This window comes from Nestor notabilis, unplaced genomic scaffold (genome assembly GCF_000696875.1).
Source record: "Nestor notabilis isolate BGI_N333 unplaced genomic scaffold, ASM69687v1 scaffold28351, whole genome shotgun sequence".
NCBI classification, from domain to species: Eukaryota; Metazoa; Chordata; class Aves; order Psittaciformes; family Psittacidae; genus Nestor; species Nestor notabilis.
In genome coordinates, this window is record NW_009916484.1 from 2,183 (window position 1) to 28,953 (window position 26,771).

General features: G+C 34.9%; 1 protein-coding gene across 1 annotated transcript; it reads left to right on the forward strand.

Annotated features, from left to right (window-relative positions):
• Positions 1-410: 410 nt before the first annotated feature.
• SGCZ (sarcoglycan, zeta) lies at positions 411-25,908 on the forward strand (the record flags this gene model as incomplete). The annotated part of the gene is made up of 3 exons (XM_010024610.1): positions 411-483; positions 13,664-13,787; positions 24,977-25,908. Coding segments are annotated over 3 exons (395 nt in total), but the record flags the coding sequence as incomplete, so codon positions are not given.
• Between the last annotated feature and the right edge of the window lie 863 nt (positions 25,909-26,771).

Sequence of the window (26,771 nt, forward strand, 5' to 3'; positions counted from 1 at the left end):
GCATCTAAATTTAAGCACTTAAAATGAGGGTGTGCAAAAAATAGTTGACAATTCCAGAATGTATTTTGTCAAACAGCTTACGATATTTTTTTCCTTATCTGTAAAACAATCCATTTCCCAAGTGTTGAGATGAGAATTCAGGCAAGTCAATGCTGAAAAGTTTGGATCTATAAATGCTTTCAGATTGGTATGTGAAATTCATCTCCTAATAAGCAGAAAACGTTTCACGTTATATCCATCCAGATTTTGATATAAAAATAAAAATGCAAACATCAATATGAGGAAACATTTGTTATCATTAATAATGGATTAAATCAGACATCTTGTCCTAAAAATGTGAATTTGTGGTCATACATTTCAATGTGTTGTTTTCCAAAGTAATTGTACTGTATTTTATTTATGTATTTTAGGCACGGAAGGGGCAGTGTTTGGGCACTCTGTGGAGACACCCCATATCAGAGCAGAACCTTCCCAAGACCTCAAGTAGGTGTTGTTCAAAAAGTTGTTTTAAAGTCCAGTATTCTCAAAAATAATTGTCTTAATTAAAAGCAAGTATCTGTATAGTAGTATATACTACCTACTTAATGACTCATACATATCCAAAACGCTGGTAGAGTCAAATTTGTCTAACTATTAGAAAAACCCACTAACTTCTATTGCAGAAAATGTAAATTCATTTCTTTTTATAAATTACTTGTCTCCTGCTGCAGAATCCTTGAGAAATATATTTTCCCCAGAGATTGGAATAGTCAGGGGTTTTAAGGTCAAATGAGTACAGTACTCTTTAATAAATTTGCACCCAGATTTTGATTTTTATTTTTTATAGCTGTTGCAGAATATATAAGTCAAGTTAAAGTAAACAGTCCCAAATTTTTTCTTCAACTGGTATTTCTGGGTTCTTAAAATACTACACAAACGCAAACTTCCAAAATTCATTTCCAAGTCAGGCTACATTTGTAAATAAGGAAAGTCCAAAGTTTTCTGGATTAGTAGCTAGTCACAAAAGCGGAGAATAAGTACATAGTAAAATACCAAGTCTAAAAGTTACTAAAGCATCTATAGATTGAGAAACAGAAAATTTGGAAAGGTTTATAGTGAAAGCTTTTTCTTGAAGTGCAGATATGTGCACTGGTAAATACTAATCTGTCATTTATATACATAACTAATGAGAATATATGGTAATCGCAGAAAATCAAAGGTCTGTCTCAGCAGAATAGGTCTGAAACCATATAGACTTAGATTCAATTCTACTATGATTCATACAATATACCTATCACTTTACCTGCCCATCAGTGTTTACAGTGACTTGCCACAGAAAAGTATTGTTGAATGCCCTTCCCTATATTTGTAAAGGCATTTAGGATGATCATTGTTTGACCATTGCGTGTGAGGTGTAAGAAGTACACAGCTCTGTTTAATTATTTGCACTAAACATTTTAAAGTAATGTGATGGTTTGGGGTCTTCCAGAGGACCTTGCTCTTGCCAAGACTCCCATCAGTCTTTGTTGAGAGTAGCTGTAAAAATGTTTATTAGTGATGACCCCTGAGGTGGTATGGTATCTAGTCAAAAGGGCTTCAGCAGAAATCAAAACAGAAACATAGAAAGAGGGTGGAAATTGTTCTACTCAAAAGAATGTGGAGAAGGAGCTTTGTCTACTTTCTAATAAATAAATAACAGTAAAAAGAGTGCAAGTGTATAGTACACTAAACAACCCTGTGTCTTCAAGATTCATTTCACTGGGATTAAAATCACCTCATGTGGCTTACAAAATTTACATATCAGGCATTCCTCTCGTCTTTTGGCTTCATTCATTGCCATGATGCCCATTGTTGCTTAATGTTTTCCAGCTTTGCCAATCCTTCAGCTCATTTATCCAAGGTGGACTTAAATTAGTGAGAATTTCCCATTTAGCTTTCTGCCCTCTCTTTAATAATGAACTGAACTCAGACTTTTTTATGAAAAACAATGGATGAAACAGAAACCCTTGTTGTTTGGTCAATCAGCATTAACTTATGTGTAAGTGATTTTTTTCTAATATATTCAGTCTATATTGTGTTCTGCAAGATTTTGTACACATGCACTCCTATATATTACTTAGGATTCAACGATATTTCTTTTTTAAAACTCTCAAATCATTTTAATCTTAAAAAAAAAAAGAATTACCATTAGGACAGAAATTTCTTGGGTTTTGGCATGAACCTTTCTAGAAGGGAACATACAGACCTATTTAACCTTGTAGCTTGAAAGAACTATAAATAATTTTAGGTTTGTGTGGTATTTTCTGACAGCAAAATACAGTTAGACACTCAGATCATACGTATCCCTTTAAAAATTCCTGTTACCATATGGCTTTTAAATATATTTCAAATTATTAAGAAAAAAAACCCCAAACTGTTGTGTTTTTTTAAGTTCAAGCCATACATTCATTTTCCTAAAAATGAAATTATTTCTTTTTCCTAAATGAAAAAAATGTTGTCAGAAAGCAGTGAAATATTATTTAGGTGATTGTTTGCCAAATACATCCAAATAAATAGGTCACCAACCCTAATATGTTATCTCCCTGTCGCCTCAGAAGCTACTTCTGTCACAGAAACAAAACAATAACAGACCCTATTTTCTGTCCTCAAGCCCAACTGATACAACTACATTGATACTGTAAAATCATTGTATCCCCTAAAACAGAATAGTTGTATGTTAAACGCTGAGTGGGAATGGTCCTTTACACATGCTTTCCTGCAAATACTGCCTGAAAATTGTTTGGCAGAGTTGTAACTGAGTCTCAAATATACCAAGAACTGTTTAGCTGCATATATGATTGAATACCAGGCTCTGGCCTGGGCCCTGGCACCTTTTAATGTTTTAGTTAAAACTTAGCCAAAGTGTCCACTAGACCATACTGGCAGTCCTAAAACAATGTAGAGTATTTTTCCAAATGCTGCATCCCCATGCTTTGTGACTTCTGAAATTAACAGTAACATGGGACAGTAGAGAGTTTGCTGAGTTCACATTCAAGCTAATTTTTTTAAGGGGACGCATGTGACTGCAGTTTGACAGCAAGTTGCAGTGCCTAAATGCAAATACATTAGGCTATGATAATACTTGTATATGTGAAAGATACAAGAATTTACATTAGATTGTTAATGTTGGAATATGTATTTATGGTCAAATAGTAAACCTCAGATGTAAAGATATGAGTATATCTAAATAATAATTTTTCTTTTTTTTTCTTCAAAAAAAGCTGCTGTAAAACTACTCAAAATCTTGGATATGTAAAACAATTTACTACTGAATTTAAAAAACAGGATTCTGTCCACCTTGATTACAGGGTATGAAACTGAAGTATAAAATTTGGATTAAGGTTTTGATATTCACAAGGCTCATACTGTTGGCCACCAAAGTCCAGGGGTGCTCAACATATTCTGGACAGGGAGCCAAAAAGAGAAAGTCAGAGTCATAGTAGCTTCACATATTTAAACTTTGCCTCAGACACTCTTTGTTCTATATCCAGATTTTGAGGTCTTCAGACAGAGCAACATCTCTAATATTTGCTATCAAAAATTGTTTTGGAAAAATAAAATTCGGTTGATATTTAAAATTATTCTTTCCTGTGTGCCCAACCGCTGTGGTCTCATCTTTCTCCTATCTTACATTTTCAAGTAAAAGCATGATTTTGCTTTCAGAAAATGTTTTTCTACAATCCTTTATGAAAGCTGGTAAGCCCTGTTGTGTCAGATCCCAAAAACTAATTAAATCTGGCTTTCATTAGCTGGGATAAGCAGCATAAAAGAATACATGCCTTAGAATCAGGAAAATTAATTATATCTTAGTAATTTAATTTTCATATTTCTCTTGCTACTTTTCCTCACAGGAACACAGTTAGGAAAACTAAACTGCCAATATAATCCCCAAATATTGGTTTTAGGGTAAGAGTGCATTAAAACATGGTGCATTAATAGGTAATATCCTTGCACAAAAGAGGTAGACAGTAGTTAAAAGCAGATAGCTTTGCCCTCAATAATCTTCTAAATAAGGGGGCAAATTAATTTGTTTTTATTCTTTGGGTGTAACTGCAAAATCAAATTTAATGTGTTTTTTTAATCTTTTGCGTCAGGCTTCGTGTAACATTGACTATCCTGCAAGCTGATGCTGGGCATAGTGAGAAGAAAATTGGTCAATGTGGTGGTTTTTAAGAGCCATTGTTTGTGGCATTTAAAGGGTGGCTTACCAAAATGGGAAAATATCTATTCTATAAAAGCCTGGAGCCGAAAAAAAGGCATCAGAAAGAATTTTGACATTAACTTGTTAGTTGTCTGAGCAGGCTGAGAGTAACAAAAGCCCTGGGACTGGTTATCTCTTTTACCCAGAAATCAAATAATAAACCACAGCTCATCAAAAGACAGAAAACGCAGTAGAGTAAAAAAACCAGCTTCATTCCTATGCTGTTTTAATGATGTCAGGTTCTAGTTACTTTCTGAGTATTGTTTTTTTCTCTTAATAAAGTGGAAATGGTTACTATTTATGTTTTCAGAATTTGCTTTTGGTGTTTAAATAGTTATTTCAGTGCTTGGGCACATGTTTTGACAGAAACTTGTTTGCCCAGTCTTTTCCCTAGCTGTTGAAAATATGTTATTTTTGTTTAATAACATACATGTTCATGCAAAAATAGAGATGGGTGTCATAAAAACTTGAAAAATTGTCAAAAGTTAAGCTGCCTTTTTTTACACATATATATGCTTTTATATATATATATGCACAAAAGACATTTAAATGAATAGAGAACAAAGCCAATAATCAAAGTTCATAATTAATATGCAGATAGGACACAGTAGGAACAAAAGGTAACTAAGCTCTTATACTGAAAGAATAATTTGCTTTAGTGTTCAGTGACTATTATTGTATCTGACACTGGAGAAGGGAAAAGACTTTAGTAGGAACTGAGATATGAAGGAAAAAAAGTACTGCTATCGCAATAGATAGCAAAGTTCATTGACTTTCATGTGGTTAATAGTCTCTGTCCCTGATCTGTGACTGAGCTAAAGGTGAAAATCAGGTCAAATTGCCAAAACGTACACTAAAACTTTCAAACTGGAAAACAAACACTGTGACACTCATGATTTGGTAAAGGTAGAACTTCTAGTGAAATGGATAGAAAAGACGGGTTAGAAGAGTCATCTAATGTGTTAGACCCTTTAGTGTAAACTCATTAGTATGCAATGCTTTACAATATTACACCGAAAGATTCATTAGAGAAAACAACTATTAAGGGCTTGAAGATAACTAAAATTTGGGATGAAGTAGAAGGTGGGTATATTGTGCCAATACAAAGAAATATTTTTTCCCTTGAGAAGATACCCAATCTTCTAGAAAACAGAAAATAGGTAGATGTCCCTTCTGGAGCCATTGTTTCAGGAACACACAGATGCGCTCCAAGTATAGCTGTCTCAGGCTGACAGGGTTATGAGTGCAAATATACCCTTTGAATTCTGAATTTATACAGGTCTCAAAACCTGTATAAAGCTTGGAGCAATAGAAAGCGTTGGCACAGTGCTGAGTTACTGAAAGATAAGGCAGCTTTACAGTCTGTAGCTTAGTGTGAAGGCAGCTAATGATCTTTTACATGAAGCTGGTGCAGGTCTAACAGCAGCTATGACCAGCAGAGGTGCTCAGGGTCCCAGGGACAGATGCTTAGGGTTTCAGTAGTACTCTGCTGTTGTGCTCTTGGCTCCAGCAAGGCTTGTTGCCTCTGAGGTTGCCCCAGGGCTGTTGCACCATTTTGGACCCAAGCTGCTGCTACATGTTTCAAGAAATTATATTTACATGTAGGTGTTCCTTTCCTTATACTAAATTTCTCACCAGAGATTTTCTCACTGTAGTTTTTCCCCTTCATATGAGTATCCCCATTTTCACTCTTTAGACACTTTTCCACAAAAACAAGGCTTCTTAATTTTGTTGCCTATAGATTCTCTCCCCTCATGTCCCTGATAATTTGTGAAACAGCTAGGCAGTTTCATCCATATGTGATAGAAACGCAAAAGATCTTTAAGTTTCTATGTTTTCGGAAAACCAGCACCTAACTAGAGATACTAACAGAACATCAACAAGTATTAGTATTTTCAGTTTACTCATGTGTATACACTTGGCTTCAGACTAATGTATCTTGCTTCATGGTCAGGTCATTGTTACAGTACGTGGAGGACATGGGGTTTCTAGCAGTGTTGTGGGTGCAGAGGGCATGGTTTTGTCCTAGCGCCATGTTGGAGCCAGACAAAAGATCTGAAGCTCATACAGGCTGTGTATAAGAAAACAGAAGCTCAGAGGATGGAGGGCCACGTAGTGGATAGTTACAGGGAGTACATGAGTTTGTAAAACTATTATATTCAACTGTTCACCAGCTTCTATTGCCTGTAATTATACAGAGAACTCCAAAGGTAGCCTCAGCAACAGAGAAGAACAAATGATTTTACATGTGTTATTGTGCAATTTTCATTCTATCCTTGGTTGTATTTCAAGATAGAATTCACTGCCAAAAAGAAAGAAAAAACCTATTTAGCATCTTTGTAGTCTACCACTCCATTTTGTGTTGCAGAAGGTAAAAAAATCCTCTGTCTAGTTCTCTCCAAAATGTTTGCCCTAAAAAAAGTAATTGAAAGGAAACTTAAACTTTTTTTTTTTTTTTTTCATGGGCTGTTTGTCTTCTTGGATTGTTTAGATACAGATGCATATTTGAGCCATTGGAGAGTATATTCCAAGCTCTCTGCTAAGCTTAATCTGAAGAAATTAAAGCAAACTTGTTAAAGGAATCTCAGCAGAATAACTTTCCACATGAGACGCAGTTTCCTTAAGATGTGGATCAGCTAAAATATATCCAGTTATATCATCTTAAGACACTTTAGGGAAACAATATTGAAACTATCATTAGAAGATTACAGGTGGTCTGGACTGTCACTTCCTAAGCACAGGAAGCTAATGGTTTTCAAAACTGAGAATATTTTATGTCAACCAGTTCTCATGCATTTCCAGTTGTTCAAAGAGCACAGTTTGGCTGTTCAATCTCCCCCAGGCACTTTATGTTCAGATCTTACTCTTGACAGCCACTTGAGCATTATCTGTGGGCATGTTGCTTCAATCTCTCTCTGACAAGATAGATTTCTATTTTAAGAAAATACATTCTGAAATACAACTCAGATAATGGAACTATTTCTGGGAAGAAAATAAAATTCATGTAAGGATGTTTAGCAGAGTCGCAGGGCATGTGTAGAAGGGGTTTCAGGTCAGAATAGAAGTAAGGAACATTATGGGAAGGGGAGTGTTTTGGCTGGAATAGGGGTAGGTCTAAGGTCAGGGATATGAGGAATTCTTTTCCCATACCTTTTCTTAAGGGACTATTTTGGATTGTCTCATATGCAGATCTTTGTCTCACAGCATGAATGTTTAGGCTTTGAAGCATGTTGTGCTTTTTCTCCAATAAATGAAAACACACATTCTAAACCTCAAATTTCTACTAATTTTCTTGATTTACAAAAGTTTGAGTTTTAGTGGACTTTGCATTCCAGAATGCATGAATTCTTACTACCTGAGATTCCAGTTAGGCCTTGGTTTATGTTCTTAATTTTATTTTTTTTATTTTGATAGTTTCCCTGTGTTTAGCTATTCTGGCTATGTCCTCATCCACTCTAAGAAACAACCAGGCATTAAGTTCTCTTTAATTTTCCTCACATAACCTGCTTATTTTGCTAAGCTCTAACTTTAAACATTTGCTCTCTCCAGCACTCCTCACCTTTCCTTGATGTTCCTTCACTTTTTCAAGTGCTTTAATAACATCACTGAAAAATTCTTCAAGGACATTTTATTCCTTACTTTTCCCCCTCAGTCACTAATATTTTTTAATATTCTTGGAAGAGATCCTTTATTTCCCTATCTGGGGAAATCGTTTTTCCGATTCATCATCTATGTCAAGTAACATTAAAATATTCAGTGGTTTCAGGTGTTTTTATGATAATGCAGACCCATTGAACTGAAAACAGTGGCATGTACAGGGCAATTAGAACTCAGATTTGAGCCCAGTGAGGTGATTTCTGGGTTAATGAGAATTTCAGGAGTTACAATAAGGGCTGAATCCCAATCTTCTGATTTAAGTCAGGAAATTGTCCTCTCTGTTTATTGTCCATGAGTTGCCAAATTGGATATTGGGAAAACAAAGTCATGTTAATATTTACTTGTAGGGCATTACTTATTCCATAAGATATCTGTTTAACTTTTTCTAACTTAAGACTCATGTGATGAAGTCACAAAATAGAGAGACAAATTGTTGCCTTAAAGTTTGGCTTCCACATAAATCAAAGAGAGCTTCACATGAATATATGGGAATTTTACTTCTTGATGAAAAATAGTTGTTAATCAGTGAGCAGTCCTAAGGGTTCATGACACCTGCACATTTACACATGCATTTCATTAAAAAAAAAAAAAAAATCCTGAAAACATAAGCATTTGGTTAAAAACATCAGAATGCAACAAGCTTCAGAAGAAATAACTATTCTGGCAATGATTCATATGTATCTCAAAATCACCTTTTTATATATGTGTTTAAAAGTGCATGTATAATCTTGTAAATAGTATAAATAATGAGATTGAAACGAGTGACTAGTCATTTTATTTTCATAGCATTCCCACTCTGATGTCACATGCAGCTCATGAAGAATCCTCTGTTTAAATAGTTACAATATCTTAAAAAAAGGCTTTGAGGAGTATTTGCCACCATGATGATAAAATTACTTGGCTATTCTTTATGAATACTACTGGAGTTTGCAGACTGATTTCCAGGAAATGGACTGAATTGAAACCCTAATTTTATCAAGCACCATCAGTGTTCAGGGGACTCCTTTAAGGACTCTCAGTCTCAGTAGAGGACTCTTGAAATCAGTTTCCTCGAGTGTCAGGACAGCCAGCTGTTCTTTTCATAATCATAGCAATGGAAAGAATTATTTTTAAAATTGTTTGGTGTTTCTGGAAAACAACATTTTCAAAATTATTTAAAAAAAATCTTAATTCAAATTTGGAACAAAATGGCTTGTTCACTTGTGGAAGAGAAAAGCTCTGCTTTCTATGAGGTTTGGGAGTGCTTGTTTAAAAGGAAGAAGTAGGAAGAGGGGTAGAAAAAGGCTTGGGGCATCCATTTACCTTCCTTTCTCCTTGTGTATCTTACATCTCTGCAGCCTCAGTCTGCCACAACTCTTTAACTGCGGGCAGCATGATTGATGTCATTATTATTTTAATCTATAGAAATCTACAAAAAGTTGACCAAATCAATGTGTAGGTTTCCCATTGGTTTTACATTTGCAAAATATTTTTTTAATAACAGGATTCCTATGCTAACTGAAAAAAAGCCACAATGATGTATGTTGGCAAAGCCATCATATATAAAAGTTAAATAATTTGAAGTATGTCTTGACCCCACCTGTAAAGATGCCAGTAAAAGGGAAATGAGTACCTGCTTTTCACGTGCGATCTCTAGTTGACAGCCTATATTTTAATCTCATTTTGAATACAAATTTGAAATTGGTGGAGGTTTGTATGGGTTGTTTTACTAAGTAGCATGGGTTGGATCCACTGCTTAAATAGACATGAGACAAATAAATTATTCACATCTGAACAGGGAAATCTTCTATTTCCTTCTATTTTAAGAAATACCTTCAGCTAGCCAACAGAGGAAAATTAACATAGATAAATTATATCCCATGTGAGTATGAGGGATATACAAGAGGTAAACCTGAAATATTTCTTAAAACCCCAAACTAAACCTTTTGGTTGACATTTTTTAAATCATTTTTCTCTAATACAATCTAGGTCAGCTTGTAAACAGGAAATACCAAATGAAAAATAAATGTTTCTGCAATTCTGATGAGAAATATGTTGATACCTTCAAAGGAACATAAGATATTTGAAAAGTTGCCTTTTTAGCAGTAACTCTTTAATGAATTCAGCTCAAAGTCACATAGCTTTTATCCTCTGAAATTTATCTTTTTCACAAATTAACTATTGATAATTAAAAAGAAAAAAGCCCTTCTCTGGTCTGAATAGATCATCTGTCTGCATCAAATACAGTTAATTGACAGATTATGTTATTTGAAAACCCCCTTTTAAAAGCTTGTCTTTCCTATGGTGTTGTAGTTTCTGCCTAATAATAGCAGTAGGTACCTTCTCCATCATAGCCATTTATTGTTTGGCACAGAAAAAATAAATTGTATGAATAGGACTCATAGATGCAAATGCCACTGTGACAGGCCATCAGTAAATCTGAAAGGAGTGCAGATTCTTGATAAGCTATTGTAATAATCCATTTTTCCTTGGATGGATGAGTATTACAATGTGGAGTGTTACAATAAGTTTATAGTAGAGATTAAAGCTTTCAGAAATATGACAAAAATATTATAAACCAGCTGCATATCAAACCCAATTTATCTCAAAAGATTTAGGAAATAATCTCTCTGTATGTACAGACTTTTCTGTTTCCAGTAGCATGCTGCAAATTCTGCAGCTAAGTCACTTTTCAGATGTAGATCATCCAAAGAATAGTATTAAGAAAAGTAAGTTAGTAACTGTAAAACAGATTTAGGCATGCAGTTTTTACTCGTTGATGGGTGGCTGATAATCAGCCATTCATTGAAATTTCTACCACATTACATGATTTCAGAAAACTCCTAAAAAAATCTATTGTCTGAAAAAGAATTTTCTTCTCCACAGTGTGTAAAAGACTGCTATTAACTTCTTCTCAAGTTCAGAAATTAATTGCCCAAATGTCTTTATTCTAGACTTCCAGACAAACTGGAAGTCATTTATGTTAATGTAGTTCATGAAAAACAGTGATGACACCAGGCAAAACAACTCTGAGCTATACACTGTCGTGTGTTTCAGGAGAAAGAAAAAAGTTTATTCTTCAAACAAAATCATAGTTTCTTGAAACATATTCCTAAATAGATTTTTATTGTCCACCTGCTGAAAAATTTTGGTCAGGTCTGAGAATGGTTTTGATGTTAGGAAACCAGAAATATTTGTGACTTTGCCAATACCTATCAATTCAATGCAATAAATGTATTTAAGAGCACTTTTGTCTTCGTGATTATGAAATGGCAGCTGGAAGCACTAGGAAATGTTAATATTCCAGGAAAGTAGGTTATAAATCACAAAAATATGCTGCTGAAAAATATGGAATGGCAGTATACAATCATTTAACATTTATACAGCTCAGTTTAGTTTTAAGTTTAAGGTAATACCTCGTTAAGGCAACAGTACTTTCAAAAACCTAATTTCTAAACTCTATATTGTTGCTAAAAGGTTTTGGAAGCTCTTTTTCTGCTATCTTACAGCCATCAGAAGTTCACAAACCACCACTTGCAAAACACTGATGTACACGATTAAATAATTCATAATACTTAGATTCTTCCTGATACAAGGAACTGCAGAATCTTCTATTAACTTCTCTTTACAGAGTGTCAAAAAAATAAAAGAGAGAGAAAATGGCTTAGCACTAACAGAAATAACAGATTTTTCTACTGCTGCTATCTGTATGTATCCCATGTATGCTTTTTTTTATATAAGTAGCTGTAAATAGTGTTGTCCTCTATCTGGACACCTGCTTTTAATAGTTCCATTTGTGTTACCAAATAATTGCTTTCCTGGTTTGTTTTTTTTTGGGTTTTTTTTTTTAATCCTAAAAACAGTCTCTGTGATTTGGAATCCACCCATGGGATTTACTGAAATAAATCACAGTATTCAAACTCATTAAGCAAAGAAACTTTAGAGGGTTTTGGCTCTAGGTCCCTGTTTCAGTTGTATCTGAACCCCATATGAAGGCAAGATTACAGTCTTTCCATCATATTTCTCAGATCTTCATTTTCTTGGGAAAGAAAAATGGAAGCACAGAAAAGCAAGATGGGGAGCAGGATTAATCTGATTCTTTGCCAGGACCCAGAGGAGATCAAGTACTCCATGGTATATATGCAGGTGCAGATAGCAGGAATTCTTTATCCCATTAATGCTCTTGTCAATTTATGGGCCCCAAAAACATGAATATTAAGACTTCGATTTTCCCAGAGGCTGGTGCATGGTAGGGGATGTGATAGACCCACTCAATGTCATGCTCTTTGGCCCAAGTGTCTATAAGGTTGTTCCAGAAATGAGTCCCATTGTCTGACTCTTCTCTTGTCTGTTTGTCTTCTTGGACTGTTTAGACACAGGTCCAGATCCAGATCCAGATACATTTTATTTCCTTTCACTCCTGAGTTTCAGTGATATGTAACAAGCAGAAATATTTTACAGACACCATCTCGGTGACTTAATCTGCATGCATATGTGGCTTTTTGATTTCAAAATCATAATCCATCACTATTCTGTACACTTAAAATATTCAATAGTTGAGTACACTGAAATTCTCATGTGCCATTCCTTGACAGATCCTTCATTTGGCTTTTCTGAGCAAATTCTTTGTCAAACTGCTCTTTCCTTTATACATCTAATACCTCATTATATTTTTGGATGGATGTGACCTAACATTCAAAATGCAATTTGTTGAAGAGGGAAACACAATATTTTCTTCAAGCTACTCATTCTAGATATTTGTATCATTAATATATTTTGTTTTACAAAAAGCCTTTGTTCAGGTAAAGTGGAATTGTGTTCTGTCATTATATTTTTATAATAAATGGATTACAAGATTTGTCTCCCTCTTGATGGGCCTATACAGTAAGTCTGCAGCTGAACACAACTGGAATCCAAATTTTTATCTCTTAGTTCAATACAGTTTTCATCCAATCATCTTTTCTGTTCAGTGTGTGAGCTTGACTTCTATGAAATCTTTGCATTAGTGCTTCCTTTTTAAGAGAAACCTATACAGTACTGTGAGATAACATAGCTAAGAAAGTACTATAGTTTTGGAATAAGGTTGATGGAGGATCTTGAGTATACAATAAGAGAAATGGAAAGACTGACAGTAGAAGAACAGTAGTTGTTTTGAGGATACCAAGACCCAGTGATATGGGTCTTAACCCTATTATAACGGAGTTAAAGAGCATAATGAATATTTTGCAGAATAGAAAAACCATGCAAAGAACCCACAATAATAGAGACATAACAGATTTTCTTTTCCTCTCCATTCATAATGCTGCTACACCTCCCCCAGAATATGAATGAGCCTGTGAAGGCAGAGTAATTCTAATCAGGTTTACATCACCACTTAAAACTTTAAAGTGTTTTGTTTTCTTTTTATTTAGTTGAACATTTCTTACGAGACACTAAGCAGACTTTAGTTATTAACCTGTCTTTACAGAAACACTCGTGGAAACGTGTGGATTCTTAAGTACCTATATTTCAGTATTAGTACAGTTAAGTAAATTAGTTACTAATGCTGGAAAGCATTACTAAGCAGACAAGTTTATATCAGCATATGCCTAAACGTTGTCTTAAGTAGGAATAGATTTAAACAAGTACTTAATTTTTTCTTGCTGCAGATCATAAAGTGTAGTGGGAGAACCACACACATAACTCATTTTTGCTTCTTTACCTCTCAAAATGCGTTCCTTTCTACATACAGTGTGGGTTTGGGGGCTGAGTGGGTTTTGCTGGCTTGATTTGGTGCATTTTTTCTCAGTGATTGCTTTTGTTTTTCAGACTTGAATCTCCTACTAGATCTTTGGTGATGGAAGCACCCAGGGGAGTGCAAGTCAATGCAGCTGCAGGAGACTTAAAGGCTACCTGTAGGAAGGAACTGCACTTACAGTCTACAGAAGGGGAGGTAAGTTCTGCCAGTGGAGAAATGTTCTATGGCTCTGCCCAGCATAATACGAACTATGTGAGGACAGTTTATTCAGTAGCAAGGTAAACGTCACAAGAAGAGTTCTGCATTTGCCTTCATTAAAGTAATTTTGGCTTAGCTTGCTCAATTATTAATACTTATTTGCTTTTTGCACATATTTGATTTACTAAGTTTTATTTACACTGAAAATATTGTAGGTGAAAATAGTGATAGTGGTAAAAAATTATTTTGAATCTCACAAACTGAGAGGCATTTGGATTAATTTGATGAATACTTCATTAAACTGTGATGAAGAGGTTTAACAAATTTGCTTTACATGTGTTTTAGTTCCTTAAACTGTCACCATCTCTGTAAGAGAGGCAGAGTTCTTCAATGATATGTTCTCTGTACTATTTAATCAGTGTCTTGTTTCAGTGATCAGCTTGACATCAAAAGATTTTGTATAGATTCTTCATGTGTAAACCTGTGTGAACTCATGAAAACAATCTTAAATCGGGTCACTGGTTTGGTTGGTAATCCATGTATTGCAAAAACACATGAATGTTTCTGATATGAGATTCTTTTCATCTTCAATCCTTAAAACGATATAACATTAAAAAAAATGTCATGCAAAGGTATCAAAGGCTCTTAGATTTCTATTAGGCACTTTGGAGAAATGGATATATTTTCAAACTGTTTCAGTGGGATTTGCCATTTTACAGCATTTTTGGAAAACTGGTTGTTTAATGTAAATATCTAATTGGGAATGGAGGTCTTTAGAATTTTTTTGCCTTTTCTGTTTGTAATTTTTATTTTCTACCAAATGTTCCCAGATGCTTTACAAACTATCCAAATAAGCAATAACAAAACAAAACCGTCATTCACATCTGCAACACATAATCCCCTGCAATCCACACTCTGCATTACAATGCAGATAGGAACATTTTGGCCAATACACTGCATCAAAGGCCTTCTTTGGTAACATTTTTCTATTGATGCAAGTATGTGTCCTGCATAATTAAACCAGAATATTTTCCTAATTCAGAGCTTCAAATATTTATATACCACATACCCCATCTTGTTTCTGTTTCACCCAAAACCAGCTCTTCTCACAATCTCTCATCTTTACTTACCACCTCTCTAAATATGACATCTTTGTTACTGTTGCCTGAAGTTGCCAAAGTAGCAGTAAGGACAATGTAATCCTCTTTTAATAGTAAATATTATCCTCTCTCACCCTTGTCCTTTCTGTAAGCATATTTATTGCAGGGACTACAGCTTGCTGTAACCTTTCCTGCATCACATCCATAAATTCCTACCTGGTTCAATCTAGTATGTCTCCTACATTTATTAACATAAATTTTCCACCTGCCCTGTATTTCTTTGTTCTTTCACATCATGATATTGCTAAAGGCAAGTAATACTCAAATGAAAAAGAAAAAAGAAGAAAACCGACCCAATAGAAAGACTGTTACCTTTCCTCAGTTCCTCATGATCCCTGAAGCAATGGTTGCATCTATGTCTTGATTTAGTATCATGCATCTCTATGGTGCTTCGTATGAATATTTAATCTGTGGATTCATTGGACTTTTTATCAACACTGGGAGTTTATTGCATGACTTCTAATTTTTCTTAAGTGCTTACTACAACTTATTTAAAAGATAGTTTTGGAAATAATATGCTATGACCTCAGCTGGACTTTGAGAATGGGATTCCAAGAGAAGTTATAATGACTACGTTTGTATTATTCAGAATTGAAAATCAATTCAGTATTAAATGCTCTGTAGGAAAAAAATAATGCCAGTGTGAAGCAGACTTTGCTGAACTTCGTATTAAAAATCACTATATTCCCATATGTGGTAAGTAAGACTTTGCACATCTGTGATTTCCCACATTACATATTAGATCGATAGGTATCAGAAAACAAGCTACCAGCCTTTCCCCACCCTTTCCCAAGGAGGTGTTCTGTAAACATAAATTCGACAATGTTCAAAGTGTCTAATTTACTCTTGAATACTTGCAATTCCAGTAAGATCTGTAAAGAACTGCACTCTAAATCCACAGAGAAATTCTATCCTGAGGTTTGATCAATGCCTTTATAGCCCACTATTTTATCTCCTACACTGAAGAGGGTCAGAAGAAAATGCAGGAACACTTTAGAAGGCATATGTTGAGTTTCCACAGCATCACAGGTTGTGCAAAGTTACTGTGGCCACATTAGGGACTTGCTGGGCTAATTACAGCCTGGTGTGATGAACTGGGGTAAACATCTGATGGATTAAATGTCTACATAACAAAATATTGATTGGTGTCCTTCCTTACAGCCCAACAGATACACCACAAATTAGCAGACAGTGTGGAAAAAAGTGTAAAGGGTTTATCATTACTCATTTTTAAGAAAACACCGTCTAAACCAAAACAAAGTATCTAGGTCAAAAATAATCCTCATTTTAGCCTAAAAAAGTATGCTTTATCAGTCAGGTTTCTTTCACAAATAAGGAATACTGGTTTTGTGAATTGGATCTATGAACCATTTTTGTGATTGATAACTTTTTTTGTACTAGAAAAATACAGGGTTATTTATATTATTCTCACACTGTGATTAACTAAATTTAACTTTTCAATGTTTCTAATTTTATTCAAAACCCATCAAATATATGTGAATTATTATTTTCCTTCTATAGCATAATTGTTGACCTATTGTGCCAGGAAATAGCAATGTAGCATCTGCAATCAGCTATAGCCATGTAGCAGAACATTATGAATTTACTGTGGATTAATATATGAAACATAAATTTTCCTTTTATTTAACAATAAGTTCAGAATATAAAGAAATGTGTTTATGAAATACTTTTCCTCTAGCCTCATTTCTCATGCAGTATAATCTCTAGCCTCCCACATCATAAACTAAAAGCCTCTGCAAGCATTCTGAATTCTGCTGTGTGATACATTTTCTTTTTATTTACTGCAGTATTATAATAATCCTTTTAGCCCTATTACGCATTATAATGTGTGATCCCAGACTGAATACTGGGGGCTGTAATTTAGACGCAGATTCTGCTGCCCTTTATAAAGCTCTTGAACTGCACCCTTGTGAGTCGAAGCATCAGCAGAATCCTTTGATTCAATTATAGCTTGGCATTTAATTGTGAACTATGTATTATTCTATAAATAAACCATAACCAATGGTTTAAAGCAGCAATCATTTACAAGGAAAATGAAATGTGAAGCTTCAGGCAGTAGCTGAATTTATTGGTCACATAAGAAGAAAAAAACATTTCTTGTCTGGAAATTCAACACAAGGACTACTAGCTGTCAGCTGCTTCTTTCACATGTAAACATAATGCAAATGTACAGATCAATTTTAAATTCTGTAGATACTAGATTTTGTTAGGCATAAAACCATGTTAGAATTGAACCTGAAACATTATCATATGATGATAACAAACTTAAAGGATTATTTGATATGGTCCACTCATTCGTCTAATAACTAATTTTAATGGTTTTGACAATATATCACTCTTCAAAGGAGAAGACTGCTAACTAGCCTTAGCTCTTACAAGTCTTGTGCAGCTGCTAAGTATTTTTGCAAGCAGCTTCTGTGGAAGCTAGGGTCTACACTTTCATTGCATCCCATTGACTATCAAAGACCAAGTAAATAAAAAGAGAAAGGTGCATAGAAGTGTCTAATTTTTACAAACATATTCATATTAGTCACCCTGTCTGTGACCTTTTTCCTATTTATGTTTTTCTCCCCTTGCATTTCCTTGTCAAATTACATGCCTTCATATCACTGTTTGTAGACTATATTTGGTTGTTTCTGGCATAATGAGACCTGAAGTTTTACCTGAACCCTAGCTGTCACATTAAAAATGAGCAATGCTCTTTAACAGACAGTTTACTCAAAATCAGTTGTCGTGGTTTAAGCCCAGCCGGCAACTCGGAACCACGCAGCCGGTTGCTCACTCCCCCCACTTCTTCCTCCTGACGCTCCTGGAGGGATGGGGAGGAGAATCAGAGGAATGTAACTCCCACGGGTTGAGATAACAGCACTCCAGTAACTAAGGTATAATACAAACCACTACTGCTACCAATAATAATGATAAGGGAAATAACAAGGGGAGATGATACAATTGCTCACCACCCACCGACTAATACCCAGCCCGACCCGAGCCGTGATCCGGGCCTTCCAGGTGACTCCCCCCAGTTTATATACTGGGCATGGTGTGTAGCAGGCAAGAAGCCTAGTTTATATTTACCATTTTAGAACAATACAGTTTATGAAGTGTATAACCAAGATTATTTTGTAGAGACGAACAAATGCATGTAGTACTAACATTTGTTCTATGATCCTATCTGGTTCTCCAAGTCCAGGAGATGTATTTAACACAAAGATTAATACTTGATAAAACTGGAGTAATCTTTACTTGTAAGCCCAACCAACAGTACCATTTTAAAGCTTTGGTTTTGTTGGGTGTTTTGTGGATGGTTTTTATGTTCTGAAACAGAAAAAAGAAAAAAAAAAAAAAGGATTTTTTTTAATTATCTAAATACACTGAAATGTGGAATTACCTTGTTCTGCAAGCTGCTTGCCATCATTATGGACGAATGTCTGATCAGAAGCAACATTTGGTACATTAGTTCAATTCAGCTGAGTTATGTTTATCTGAGATTAAATGTTCGCAAAAGAAAAAAAAAATTTGATATGCATGAAGTGAGTTCAGTAATAAAAAAAAGCAATGGCAGGCTCTAGAGCTCAAAGATCCACTGTTTATTCACCAAAAATTGTCTAAGAAATGTGTGCTGTATTTTGTTTTCATAGTCTTTTTTTCATGGTATTAACTGGTTCACTTGTAACTGTTGTCTGGGAGTAAAGAGATTAGTGGAAATGAAGTGAAATTTTTACGTATGTTTTTAATTATTGGTTTCAAAAATTCTATTAAGGTGTTTTGACAGATATCTAAAATTATTAGAATGCTCTGTCATTTTTAAACAAACCATTTCATTTTCACTTAAAACCCTTATTAATGTAAGTTAATTTGTAGTAAAAGACACTTTTGTGTAGAAATCTACAACAAAATACAGTGTTCCCAAACTATAAAAGCAGTGTTTTAGCGTCAGCCATCTTTGAACTGTTTGTTCATGGGCAAATTTTGAACACCAGCACCATAAGCCATTTTATTAGAAAGTTAAAAAGAAGTGACAATAAATAATTTATAATATAAATATATTTCCATTAATATTATGTTTCAATCTAGTTCTGATTTCAGTGGTAATTAATTAAAAAGCTTTTGTACTCAGTAGACTAATTGCAAATATTCCAAATACATTTCCCTTTCTGGATTGGTTACATAATTCACAAAGATGTCACATCTGTCCCCTGATTGAATGAATTTTTAAAGACTTCTAATATAATGGAGAATTTGCTTCTAGAAATTCTTGTGTACAAGACTAACACTGGCATTCCATGAGCACTGGAGCTTGTAAACTTCTACTGGTCAACATTCACAGCAACCCCAATTTGATCTTCCCTGAAAATGCTTTCCTTAACAGAAAGAATAAATGCACCAGAAAGTTTTTGCTTCAGTAGCCACCAATCTAAATTGCACTGAGGTTATAACTCAGAAGTTACAATATATGCTTTTATTTATTTAACATGAATTTACAAAAATGTGTACTTAAAATGAATCATACTGCTTTGGTATTGAAGACTTGACTTAAAACATAATTTCTTGAATTCAAGCAGGAACTGCACACTCATGTACAGTATTGTATTTAACATATATATGTGTTTGTTTTCAAATCACTTTCAGTTGTCAGTAGTTCCAAGCATAACATAGAGGTGGGATGGGAGCAATGTTAAAGAAAGAGAAACTTGCCAGGGTGCTTCTGATCTTTTGGTCTTCTCAAAAAATTCAGTATATTGTTTCATCCCAGTCATCACATTAATTTCACTTTTTAACTGTTTTTCAATACTATTGAACATTATGAGAGATGTGGTTCCAGATACTGTGCCAGCTTATGTTTAGATTTTATAGTATATGTGTTATCAAGTTAGTATTTTAATTTTTCATGATGATAATTTTTTTTCTTTTTTAATGGAACTATCAGGTTTAATGAAATCTAGTTTAGATGAATGGTTTTAAAATAAATGTCAGAAACATAGATAACTGTTAGAACAAATGGCCCACACGAATTAAAGTACTGCAATTTATCCTATAGTTCATCTTCAACTTGAGTGTTAAAATGTGCCAGTGTATGAAAATTGTATAGAGTGTAATTACCCAATCTATATAATCCTCTTTGTATATATGCTTCTGATAGCATATGTAGAAGAGCAAAAAGACTGGACAAAATCTTGTGTTGTTATAATTCAGATTAATTCTGAAAACCATAAGGAAATTCAAAAGATCTATTCAGTGGGATGTCATTACAATGTCTTCTCACCAACCTTTCAACTGTACTTCTTTTCTTCTACATTTCCTCCAGTTTTCTGCCATTTCTTACCTACATTAGCCCTGAAGCATGCCTTTGCAGCTCTGTAGGATTACCTGTCTAATGAAACTGTACATGAATACAGAAAATTCTGCAATATTTATAACTCCCAACTTCTTCATTTGGCTTTATTAACTTAGCCTGTCATCTCTCTTGTGAAGACTTAGTCAAGGACCTAGTGGAGAACTTTTATGCATGGCAGGTTTGTATCTCTGTATAAAATGGCTTGTAGGAATATTTATTTACCTCATGCCTATATCTTTCCCACTGAAAGTTGTCTTCAATTTAGTTCTTTGATTTGTAGATAATCTATATTTTCTGGCTTGTCTTCCTCTCACTATGCAGATTAACAACACAGTCTGTTGAACAGATGACTTGCAGATCTCTGTTAGCAAAAAATGTGTGTAAAAAGAGTAAGTTTTTTCCATTCCTATCGCATGGAGTACAGGTCAAATCAATTTGCTACTTTAATTAGTCAGAAATCATTTCTACTTTTAAATATTATAGGGCTAATATATTTTTCTCAATACTAAGATGCGCAAGACAAAGCAGTGATCTAACCCCTAAGTATTTTGAGGGAATGATGCTGCTCAGTGCTCTGCTCTGTGAAATAACATTTCTCTGAGTAGTTGCTGCCTTTTCCATTTTGTAAGCTGTCATTCAGTCTCCTACAATGTCTCAAGAATGGATAAAAGTTGTAGTTTTATTCTTGCCTATTTATCTGCTGAGGTATGAGATTCTCAGAAAAAGCGTGACCGTCTCTTGGCCGTGATGCATATGATAGTGCCTTATCTTGAACCTTTCACCACACAAAAGATTAGAGAAAGACTGAGTGTACTGGTGCTTCCAGTAACTCCTGTCATCTAGCAATAGTGTTCCCTGAGAACATAATACTGTTCATTTTTTCTGTCTTGCCACTTCTTCCCTTCTCTTTAAACATGCCTTTTCATCCATGAATTTCAAGTTTTAGCAGATTATGGGAGGGAAGGTATCTTCTCAAACATTGACTATGTTCCTCAGAAATTCCTTACATATTGGGCTACTTTCATGATATGTTAGACCCCTGCTTAACTGATAGATACCAGTGTTGCATCTCTAAATTTAGTCTTTTATTTATAGCCTTGACAGCATGCGTACAGGGTAGATTTTAATGCTGGCTTTAAGCTATCATCTTTGTTAATCCTCTTTATCTCAGGCTTCCCCAGGGATTTATAGGAGTCTATTTAATTTGCTCAGCCTTCCCAGTTTTCTGCAAAGGCATGCATAGAGCTTGTTAGACTTACTGCAGCAAATACACCTTCACAAGAAACCACTTCAGTTTTTCTCAGACATTGTACCCTGGTATCCAGATTGCCCACCAGATGTCCTGAGATGTGTGCTGGGACAGGACCTCTTAGCTACCACTCAGGATTTTGACACCAGAAAATCCTGGATTGATCTACATCACAGCGTGAAATTTGAAAGCACCAGTGGCAAAGCATGCACAGCTACACTTATAAAGGTCATTTAATTTTATGAGCAAAATAACTGGGCTACATTGTAATGCACACTGGAGTAAGGTCACTGGATTGAAGTATTAGAGCACTACACTACAGAACATCTGCAATGAGAGGCTGCAGAAGTGTAGGTGTCCTGATGTAAACAAACATAAAAATACTGAGCCCCTAGAAAAAAGATAATAAAGTTAAAGAGATTTTAATCTAGCCTGATCTCTGACACATATTTTCTCTTATTTTTTGAGCTAATTCTTGTTTCAATCAAGACATGTCTTTTAGAACCCATTCAGTTTTGATTTACAGATTTGTCATGATCCTTCCCAATCTCCTCTGCAGCTAAACTGTTAAAATGGTCCTGCACATGCTCTGTCAAAAGTACAAATAATCTTATGTCATTGTTGGATTTTCTTACATGTATGTATTCTACACTGAAGAGCCTTTTATTGTCACATATATAATATTCTAATATCTACTGCTTCCATTTTTTAAACAAAAGCATAGAAGTAGTCTTATCTTCTTTGATACTCTGAGTATATCAGGACTTTAAAATCAGTATTGAAAGTCCCACCCAAAGGCTATTCAGATTTTTTGAGATCTATTTGTTAAAAGTTATTAAGAGCTGCTGATTAAAAATATATGACATTACTGCCTCCTATTTAATATCCTGCTGAGTTACTGTTAAAATTGAAAATATTTTATCACAGTCATGTTCTGACATCAATACTTGATCTTTCTCCAAGTACAGAACTATGCTGAGCACTGTTCATTAAAAAAGATATACTTAGACTTACATAGAAATTACACGGTTGAATGCCACTGGATTTTTATGCAATGTTATCGATAACTCCACTATTGCTACATTAATAGTGGACTTGTTAAACATTTCTTTTATTCTTGAAATGAAAAGTGAAAGAATACTTTTTATTACTCGTCACTGCACTGACTTAATGATTTTGTCTTTTGTTTCCTTCCATTTTACCAATTCCCAGCTTCTAGTTTGCTATAAAATCCTTGCTTCCCCACGTCTTGTTTTTTCTTATTATCCTTGCTGTAGTTACTTTCACATTTACTTCTAGCTGAACTGAATGTTTTTACACGTGTAATCTTCTTTTTCAGTTAATATTCTAGCAGAATATTATTAAATTTATCTGCATTTCTTCCATTAAATTATTTCTGAAGAGGTTTTGACTCCTAATTATTTCAGGTCTGTGATACTGGACTTACAAAGCAGCAATGCATGTATGTGTGTGTAAATGGATCATTCCTTTGTCATATAAATTACAGACAAAATATAATAATTTGCCTCATTTTAGTTTTGTGATCAATTTATCGGTCAGGATGTGAATTAAACTGTCATTGTGCCACACAGTTATCACCTGTGCCTCTGAGATTCTCCCTTTGCTCTCCTTTAGTGTAAATTTCCACCTATGATAGTGTCTTACTCTGGAGTTGCAGAACTCGCAATGATGGGGGGTGTTATATTGTTTGGGGTTGCTTTGAGCCTGTAGCTCCTTTGATGATCCCAGTCATGTACAATGCTTCTGCTGTGAATGATAACATGACAGTGCATCAATCCTTGTATGGGATTTTTTTCAGCTGCCTTAATTTTCTTTCCCAGCCTGCTCTCTTTCAGTTTTCTCCAGCAGGAGCTTAGTCGTGCTTCTGTGCTACTTTTCTGCCATATGCTGCTGATTTTATCATAAAATAATGTCTCCTGTAGAAAAATACAATACTTGTCGTATCTCCACAGTTTCTTTACATGTACTGCGAATACTGTGATAAAATGGTGTCAAGCTGGCTTTCTTGATTTTCAATATGTTATGAAAAACACTAGCAAGCTTTTAAGGAACTCACCTTTTCCTAAGCTTCGTGCAGTTATGTGCAGGGCTTAAAGCCATTTTGATTTGTTTCCTGTCTGCTAGAAGTTTCTAGTGTGCACCTGAGGTAATAACTGTCTTACTTTGTCTCTTATTTACTTCTTCCATAAATAAAAAATAAATTCTAAGCAGCTGGAGACTCGTGTGTTTGTGCCAGTGGAAGACATGGGGGTTTCCTGCTCTAGTTACAAATTTCATGTCATTGTTTATTCAACACCTCCAAAATGTAGCATAGTGCAAATATTGCAGAATTCAATACAAATTCATGAACATTACTGGTATCTACAGTTTCATACTGACTCATGTTATTTCCAATAGAAGGAGATTAAAAAAAACCAACCCACAATTTTTTTTTTAATCATATTCAATGTTCAGAAACAAATGGGAATAGCTTGATGCCCTTCTTAATAAGACTAACCTGAAATATTTTCTTCTCTTAATTTAGGTCAAATAAGCTTTTTATTTTGTGCATATGACTCTCTACCCTTACTTAATTATTCTCTGGCTGTAGCTATTGTTAAGCCCCTACAATTTAGCCCAGTTCAGCACATATTTCCAGCTGCTTACAACACACTGGGGAATGTTGTTTCATATCACTTCACACTTACTAAAATACAAATTCTTCCAGAGTAAGGATATGCTATTGCCATAAATGAATAAATTTTAATCCTAAAATGTACAGATGAAAATTCAACCTAAGCAAGTCCGGGATGTTTTTACAAGGGCATGTGATGACAGGACAAGGGGTAACAGCTTCAGACTGAAAGAGGGGAGATTTAGATTAGATATTAGGAAAAAAATTCTTACCGCAGGGATGGTGAGGTGCTGGCACAGGTTGCCCAGAGAAATTGTGGCTGCCCCATCCCTGGCAGTGTTCAAGGCCAGGTTGGGTGTGGCTTTGAGCAACCTGGTCTAGTGGAAGGTGTGCCTGTCCATGGGTTTAGAACTAGATGATCTTTAATGTCCGTTTCAACCTAGAGCATTCTATGATTCTATGAAGAATATTGTCATAATATTTTTGTATGATGCTTCTTGTATCTGAATAAATTATTTGGTGAAGCAATTGCATATACTGTGGTAATGAGTAGTAATGAGTATACAACTACACAGAGTAGAAAAATAAGAAATGTTGACACATTTTTATTTCTAAAAATAATTTTTTCTAATATTTGTTATGATCTTTCTAATACTTGCAATAAAATATTTCCATGGGGCTTTTATATATTTCTAAGAAAATCATGACTGCCTCAAAACTCTTCTTTAAAATGTCATAGTGCTGAAAAAAAATTTACTTACTCACTTTCCCCCCCCCTTCTTGTAGATATTTTTAAATGCAGATACAATCCGCCTGGGAAATCTACCAGTGGGTTCCTCTTCCTCCTCCTCCTCACCCAGCTCTTCAGCTCCTCGCCAGACAATCTATGAGCTCTGCGTCTGTCCCAATGGTAAACTTTACCTGTCCCCAGCAGGAGCAAGCTCCACATGTCAATCCAGTAGCAACATCTGTTTGTGGAGCTAGAATGACTCCAATTTATCCTCACACCAGAATAGCCTTTTGTTACTATCCCTCTGCTTCACAGTTCTGCTCGGTTTCCCTTGTGACAAGTTCAACGCTTCAAACGGCCTGCAGAGCAGCTTCTTCCAGTGTAAGCAGGAATACAGCGCTGCCTTCTCTTGTGGTTTGTGTTGCCACTCAACTTAGAGATGGGAGTGAGATATTCAGAAATCAATGTATTCTTCATCAGGAAACCTGGAACATGATATCACCTTTTGTCCGAAAGGGAGAATAACACAGGTGCCTTTGCTACATGAAGTGAAGCACATAGTTTTAGATTTTTGCAGGACCTGGATATGAACTGCACATATATATACACAATACATAAACAAATTTGCCCAGAATCTAATGGTGAGATGAATTGGTTCCCCCTGTGTGATAAATAACTTTACTGTCTGAAAGCACAATTTTCCATTCATCTTTTTGGATGTAAACTTTTATCCCTGAATTTTAAAATTTTAAAGCATTGTGTGATGCTTGCTTTACTAAACAATTAAATTCAGTAAATGGTTTTTAACACAAAGAGAGACAGAATCCCTCCCTGAGTTTGCTTTCTTTAAAAGTGTGTTGTTATTCTTTGTCTACTAAGTCTAGGGTTTTGTACACTAGGTAAATCTGGGAAGTGTTCAGCAATATTACCTTTCAAAGCTAAAAAGACATCTGCTCTTTTTTGTCAGATCTGAATGGCCTTATATAGTGTTTGTGTTGGCTACTACATGTGAAGTGATTGCTTTAAGTAGAACATACAGTTTCTGGAAAGGAACAACAGGGTAAAGACAGAAATACTGATGGTATGTTTATTGAACAGTGTATTGCTCTTCACAAGGTATTTATAATTGGCAAATGCAAAACCAAGAGAAAAATCTTCAAAGGAATATCTTGTCCATTTTCTAGTTATGCCTAACTGCTGCCATTTGAACACAGTACAGACATTAGTACTAACGTAATATGTAATGCTGAGAAGCAAAGCACTAACAAGTGGAATGACATTCCCATTTATTATTCTCTTTTTTTTACCATCTGCTGCTAAGGTTTTCAAAGTAATACTAATATATATAGAAACACACGTTAAATAACATTCAATATTAAAAAGTACATTGACTTTATCAGGTCTGTGTTTAAATTATGCAGCCCCACTTGCACTCAAATCTCGCTGCTGGCTTTCTTCTTTGGCAAATTTGATGTGGGATTTCTTTCTCGTATCAATGTTCATACTTGTTTGGCTTGGTTGGTAACTGAAATTTTATAAAAAATGCTTTGGTGTGCTGCTAGGAAATTTATCATAACATTGATTAACAAGAGTATCTTGAAACTTGCAGAACCCAGGAATGTAAAACAGTATAAAAATGTTTCCTATTGTGGAAGATGGCTTGATTACCTGAGGTAAGTGTGCTTTTTAATTCTGTCCTTTAAATTACATCACCTAGCATGAAACTTTAGAGGCCTCAGATTGTAAGACCACCAATGTAATGATGGCTTTTGCAAGGTAACTCTGAAGTCAGGGCAGACAGCGCAAGGTGGGTATTTCTACACAGGTGTTTGGTGGTTTTTTTTGTCTTAG